Below are 7,823 nucleotides of genomic sequence, written 5' to 3' on the forward strand. Positions count from 1 at the left end.
TATATTTTTAAATATATAGAAAATCTTAACAAAGAGAAATAATTCAGAGTATTCTATAAAAAAATTCAACAGTAAAGAATTTACCATGAAGGTGGCCATGATACCATAATGACATTACAGCAACTTATAAAAGAAACGTGAACATAGAAATCCCTCCCGGATAAGTATAATATTGGAATACTTTGCACCATACACAAAAAAGGAGATATCTTCGAATGCTCTAACCACAGCAATTACGCTTCTAAATGCAGCATATAAAATATTTTCCACAGTACTATGCCACCGTATGGCACCAAACGCAGAACGTATAGTAGGAAAATACCAGGCTTTTTTCAGAGGTGGTAAATTGATAATCCATCAGATTGCAACCCTGAAACATATTTTGGAAAAAACACTGGAATATGGATTTGATACTCATCACATATTTATAAACTACAAAGCGACCTACGACTTTGTGAATAGAAGAGAAATGTTCAAAGCGATGAAAAAGCTAGGAATACCAAATCAGTTGGTAAATTTAACAAGACTAAAATCTTGAAAAAGTTGAATGTACAGTACGAATTCAGAGGGAACTGTCTGAACCTTTTAAAACAAATAACGGGAAACCGTTATCTTTACATAAATAAGGTCTCCTTATCTTTACATAAATAAATGTAATTCATAGCTGAATATTACCATTTTCAGTCGTTATCAGTCCATAATAGGTTTTTTTGGCCGAAACTAAGTGTTTTTTCATAATTTTCTGCGTTAGAAAGTGTTTTTTCCTTACTTTTCTTGCCTTTTAGCCAACGTCCAGAAGCCTTTTCCGTACAGTTGAGGTTCTTATTTTAAAACCATAATTCAATAAATTCTTTAGAACTGTGCTAGTATCTCCACTAGCTGGTTCTAGTTTTTTTTTACTTGTTGGAGACGATCATCCCGAATCTTGTAATGTTCTTAATTTTCTTGAAACACTTGATTTTCTTACACCAACTATTAAGTACTATGGTGATGAATATCTTTGTAATTATTACAAAGGCATTACCCTGTTTAATTTAACATATAAGATCCTGCCAAATGTAATACATTAATGACTACCACCGTGCACAGAGAAGGTAATTATAAAGATCACTGTGGCTTTTGCAATCAGAGGTGTACAACATATCATATTTTCATATATTTTTATAAGTCCAATGAATGCGCTAAGAAGACCCTCTCTCCTGTATACTGTTCAATCTGGCTCTGAAAAAAGTAATATGTATGTGACAAATCACAACCACTGGTTCAATATATATTAAATCAGTGCAAATCCTTGCCTATGCTGATGATATCAATATTTTTGGGAGAACGGAAAACGCTGTACAAGAGGCGTATGTAGCATTAAAAGAATCAGCTACAAAAATATAAAAAAGAGGTTTAATTTTTGTATGTAGGTATATTTAAAAACTCTTAAAAGGGCTACATCAAAAAACACAAACGTTTTCGGAATAATAATTCCATCATCAGGTTAAAAAGCAGGTTGACATGCCTGAGCCACCAAAATATTAGGGTACAACCCTTTACAAAAATGAAGTTACCAAAAAGTGTACATGTTGTTGTTTAAAAGTGAGTGGATGTTTAATACTTTATTAGATTTAACTTCAGGTAACACATAACCATGCCTCACGTGAGTTCCAGGGTCCGGAGAGTAAACCTCTTCAAACGGACATCAACTGGTAACTGGTAAACAAAAATATGTTTAATAATAAACACCAACAAAACGAAGTATATGAAAATAAGCACGCAACCACAAATCCTACGACTACTTGTTATAGAAAACCACGTCATCGAAGGAGTAAAGGAAATTTGTATAAATGGGAGCGCTCCTTAACACTGAAAATAATACTACTGCAGAGATAAACCGCAGAATTTGCACGGCCAACAGTTGCTATTTTGGGCTTAATCTCCTCCTTAAATCTACAATTATATCGAGAATTACAAAAATAAAACTATACAAAACAATAATACGCCCAGGCCTTACATATGGTTCAGATACCTGGACTTTAAGAAAAATTAATGAAAACATGTTAGGATGTTTCGAAAGAAAAGTACTAAGATGAATCTATGGAGTAGTGGATGACAATGAAGTGTGGAGCAGATGATATAACTGCGAACTTTATAAAATATACCAGGAACCAGATATCGCAAAACATATTTATATACAAAATGGAACAAAATGACCCAGCTAAAAAACCGTTTATTGATAGACCCATTGGTCTAGAAGAAGAGGAAGGTTTCTTGAAGAACAAGGTTCCTTGATAACTTCGATGAAGACATGAGAAATATTGGAATACGTGTTTAGCGGAGGAAGGCGATGACAGAATAATGATGATGATGATTATAATTGCTAACCTTCGTAGAGAAACGGCACTTTAAGAAGAAGATAGACCGATGCTTACATAAAAATCTAAATACTGAATCAACAGTTTATAGAAAGAAGACAACTTGACTCGTTAGGGAACTTAGAAGATCTAAAGAGACTTGAGATAAAGCGGTTGGAAAGATATTACATTAGAAGCGAAGGAAATGGCGAAAAACAGGAAAAAATTTTTTTTTTCGAAATAGTAAGTACATATAAATCTATTTGTTCCAAAAGATAATCTGATTCTTCTTCTTCTTTATGCCTTTTTCTTTAGAAGGTGCCATTTCCATTACTGAAGGCTGGCCACAACTATAGCAAACTGTTCTCTATCTTGAGCTGTTCTTAGTATCGAATGTGTGTCCATGCCTGTCCAGTCTCTTACATTTTTCAGCCAGGAGCATTTTCTTCTTCCTGGACCTCCTTCCACTTTCCCTTCCATTATCAGTCGTTGTATTTTTCTCCTCTGTAAATATGTCCTAGATAACTCGTTTTTCTGGTTTTTACAATATTTAGGAGTTCTCTCTCAGTCCTCATTCTTCTCAGCACCTCGTTGTTGGTCACGTACTCTGTCCAAGAGATCTTCAGCATCCTTCGAAAAAACCACATCTCAAAGACTTCTACACGTCTCATACTTGTGATTCCGAGAGTCCATGTTTGCACTCCGTATAGCAATATGGAATAAATGAATGTTTTTACAAATTGGTATCGGATATCTGACGATAAGGTAGAGTTTATTAGGAATTTTTTCATTCTTTGAAAAGCGAACCTAGTATACTCTATACGAGCATGTATTTCAACTTCGTAGTCAAGATCGTTTGTTATCCAGTAACTAAGATACTGGAATTTTTGTACGGGTTCTATCTGTTTGTTGTAGATACGAATATTAATGTCGGCATTTAGTGCACGTGTAACGGCCATTACTTTTGTTTTATTTGTATTTATATTTAGCCCCTAGCTATCTCCCTCTTTGGTTATGGCATTCAAAAGTCGTTGGATAACCTCAGCACTGTCCGCAATAATGACGGTGCCTTCTGCGTATCTTAAGTTGTTTACATATTCTCCGTTGATTTTTATTCCTTCTTCAAAATTTTCGAGGGCATTTTGGAAGATCTTTTAAATACATATTAAACAATAGCGGAGAAAGTACGCAGCACTGGCAAACTCCTCTTTTTATTGACATTTCTGCTGTCATACGATTGTCTATTTTAATCGACGCCATTTGATTCCAATATAGGTTTCAATATAAGGGCCACCGTGTTATGGTCTATACCATGTTGTGTTAGGGTTTCTATGAGTTCTGTGTGTTTTACTTGATCAAACGCTTTTTCGTAATCGATAAAACAGAGAAACACGTCTTTTCGTTGATCTCGGTATTTTTGTAGTAATATCTGGAGGCCAAATATTGCCTCCTTCGTACCAAGGCCCATACGAAATCTAAATTGATTGTCGCTCAGATTTCTTTCGCATTCTCTGTATACAGATTGAACGAATTTAAAACGGAACATACAATTTAATATATGTCTGTTTGAACTGCATTTGAAATAGTGGACCAATATAAAATTTGGACAAAAATAAATCCATACCCGGTGATAGACATTGTATAAAATATCGTTCAACTATCTGTCTCCTTTTAGGACGCACCATATTCTATAGCACCGCCCAAAGTCAATGTTGCCAATCGCCATGTAGAATCCGATTTGCGGATCTTTTTGAGAGTTATATCTTCTTCGTATCTTTAAATAAATCGGATATTTGCCTATATTTTTCATTGTATTTACCAATCTACTAAAACAGACTAATAACAAATAAACTTAATGGTTTGTAGTTATTTCCTTTCTTTCCTGTAAATATTTTATGGTTATTATTATTGAAAAACATCTAGAGGAATGAGATTGGCAACACCGCTCAAAATATCCATTTGACTGCTTAGGTTTAGATAAAGGAAAGAGGAGCTTGCCTAATAGTCGGAGAGATAGAGCCAAAATTTTGAACTGATCAGTAATAAAACAATGTTTCTAAAACATTTGATAAAACTCTACGTCATCGTCTGAATCTTTTATAGAATATTTTGTAGTTTTAAAATGATATTATGATAATGTTTTTTTTTCAAACTAAAGTCATATTTACTTTACAAATCACATTTTTTTCTTAAATATAAATATTTTACGAATTAATTTTTAATTGAATAAATGTTTGATATTAGAATGAAAAACAAAAAAAAAATATTTTTAATATAATAATCAATTGAAATTATCTGATGATTGATAAAAATTAATTATGAAACCGGTTAAGTAATTTTATTAAATTAAAGTAATTTTATAATGTTAACTATTGAATATTTTCGGTATAACAAATAGTAATTTTACTTATTTTTTATTATGTTCAGATATAAGAAAAATTTAATTTATTATTACATTAATAATCAAATACAAAATATATTATTTCTATTTATCAATAGGTAAAATTCAATTTGTAGAATTCCTTTAACATTTTACAAATAATTATTAATAAAAATCAATTTAATAGTGGAATTATCAATTTTTTAAGTTTTGAAATTTACTTTGTAGATATTTTCAATATTTTTTTTAATTTTCAAATTGATTGTATTTTTTTTTCATTAGTTAATTATAATTTTACAAATTCTGATTGGACATTAATTTTGCATCATTATTATTCTAAAATATTAAAATAATAATGATGCGCGTTCCATTTAGATCAGTAATTCTAGACGCATGCGCTAAATGTAATAAGTATCAAGATGCTTTTATCCAACTTGGTGAAACTGACTTCGATTGTAATGAAGTTTTTGAAACCTTAGAAACTTTCATATGTTACTTATATGGAACAGGATTGACAAGAACAATTCCAAAAAGAAAAGTAAACGATGTCAGATTTTCACTATTTAACCGGCAGTATAAGTTGTATGATGTGAACGAGCCTTTAAAAAAAAAAACTAAAAAATTTCGATGCTTACCACCATGTCAAGATGACTTACACCAACATCTACTGCGAGCTCATTATATTTCAAATATTTGGACAAATTCTCATAAAAAAGTACCAACAGAATTGATTGTTGAAGAACATGGTTGGGAGCTTGAAGATGAAACATATAAATTAAAATGGTTTAGTGGACCTCTGATGCCAGAATCAGTTCGAGAAGTAGTGATTGAAAATGAAGCAGATAATGAATGTGATATTATTGAAAGTGAAAGTGACGAAGATGATGAATGTGATGACATCAATGAGAGTGAGAAAAATGACGAAATTTTTAAAGTTTTTCTAAATTTTTTTTTCTTATCGGAAAAATCGTTTGAAAATTTTTGGAAAAAAATCATGGTATAACTTACAGAAAATCGAAAGGATTCTACAAATTAGATTTTACCTCATAAAATTACGAAAATTTTCATTTACGGAAATTTTTTTGGAAAATATTAAGGAAAACTCTACTTGACGCTTTTCAGAATAGTAACAGAAGTGAGCATACAAATTTTCAAATCAATTGGTATAAAAATACCATAATAAAATCAGTTTGAAAATTGTTACCGAGACCTAAAATGCGCAATCAAGTGGTACATTTGACCCCGTTTTAATGCTCTCTGTACCAACCCAGCTGTCCGCCCTTTTGGATTTAGAGTTTTTAGGGGCTAAATAATGAGCCATGAAAATGACGGACATATTACTTATCATTAATTTTTCCCCAAAAAAACTGCAACTTCACCCCTGTCCGCCACCCCTTATGTATCCACTCTCGCGTCCGCCCTTTGGGATTTATACCCTAGTTATACCAAGATCTTACTCTGGGCAAATTTTCAGCCATATTATCGATCTTTAATTTTTCCGAAAAAAATTACAACTTCATCCCTGTACCACGAGGGGCGTCCGCCTGTAAGGCAAAGTCTTAACCCAGTTACAATGAATATATTCCAATAGAGAAATGTCATATTACTGATCAGTTCAAAATTTCGGCTCTATCTCTTGGACTATAAGGAAGCCATAGGTGGTTTGACAGCATAATAACTGCTTGTTTAGTCTAGTTTTCACAGTGATTCTAGGCAACCTATTTGGGTGGAGTTTTGACTTGTTCTTGAATGAATTCAGAATCCAGCAGCCCGCTGAAGTATTGGATTTTTATAATATAATTATTTGACAACCTTTTGTTGGCTAACCACCTAGAGCGGAGTTGAGCCGAAATACATTGATTTCGTATGTTCCGTTTTAAATTCGTTCAATCTGTATACGTTGATGTACAATTATTAAATGTACAATGATTAAATATTCTAAATAAAAATGCAAAAATGCGTAAAACTTATAAATATAGGACGTCTGAGGTGGATAGGGTATGTAATGAAAATGGAACAAAATGACCCAGCTAAAAAACCGTTTCTTAATAGATCCATTAGTCTAGAAGAAGAGAAATACTCAGAACAAGGTTCCTTGATAACATCGATGAAGACATTAGCAATATGGGAATACGTGCTTGGCGGAGAAAGGCGATGGATAGGCACAACTGGAGAGAAATTCTTGAGGAGGCTAGGACCCACTCAGGGTTGTAAAGCAAGAATGATGATGATGATGATTATAATTGCCAACCTTCGTAGAGAGACGGTACTTTAAGAAGAAGATAGACCGATGCTTACATAAAAATCTGAATACTGAATCAACAGTTTATAGAAACAAGAGAACTTGACTCGTTAGGGAACTTGCATAGAATGAATTCCTATCTGTTAATTGACTATAGGAAGCAAGATCGACAAAATAGAAATGAAGAAGATCTCAAGAGACTTGAGATAAAGCGGTTGGAAGGATTTTATATCAGAAGCGGAAGAAATGGAGAAAAACAGGAAGCAAAATTTTTTCTAAATAGTAAGTAAATAGAAATCTATTAGTTCCAAAGGATAATTTAATTAAATATTTAAAATGTTGTAAATAAAAATGCAAACTCACTTTTTCAGAAGTTGAAGGGTATATAATTATAAAAATAATTAAAAAATCATAAACAGAACTTTTCATTGTGACAGCACCCGTTTGAATGAAAATTTTTCTTTATCGCTTCGATAAAAACAGTGTCGATAGTTGCCTATTAAATATTTATGTATAAAATTTGTATATAATTGCATGCAATTAGAGAAAATTAGGTAAAAACTTTGTTAATTAGAGTACATGATAGCAAGAGCTTTACATTTCTTTTTTTTTGTAAGAATGATGTTACAATCGACTCAGTGACCAATAAGTAACTTTTGATAAGTCATAGAATACTAAATTAAATTATTACAAAGCATTAACCTCTGTTCAATGCTTAGAATATTCTAATAACTAAGGCACTTTTATTGTTTACTGTACAAAGTTCTCCTTTTTTAAAACCCACTACACTACCTCGTGAGGTTTCGTCTTGTTGAGTCGTCTGGTTTGAACGTTAACCAGGAGCTGGATTTCCTTAATATTC

At 32.2% G+C, this 7,823-nt stretch overlaps 1 protein-coding gene across 1 annotated transcript in view; it reads right to left on the bottom strand.

The window, feature by feature from the left end:
* Positions 1 to 7,416, bottom strand: part of LOC140447424 (venom carboxylesterase-6-like) — a 78,370-nt gene extending 70,954 nt beyond the window's left edge. The window contains exon 1 of the mRNA XM_072540066.1: positions 7,325 to 7,416. Coding sequence (XP_072396167.1) covers positions 7,325 to 7,390 — 66 coding nt within the window. The 5' untranslated portion in view covers positions 7,391 to 7,416. The remainder of the gene's footprint in view (positions 1 to 7,324) is intronic.
* Between the last annotated feature and the right edge of the window lie 407 nt (positions 7,417 to 7,823).

Source organism: Diabrotica undecimpunctata, chromosome 8, assembly GCF_040954645.1.
Source record: "Diabrotica undecimpunctata isolate CICGRU chromosome 8, icDiaUnde3, whole genome shotgun sequence".
Classification (NCBI taxonomy): Eukaryota; Metazoa; Arthropoda; class Insecta; order Coleoptera; family Chrysomelidae; genus Diabrotica; species Diabrotica undecimpunctata.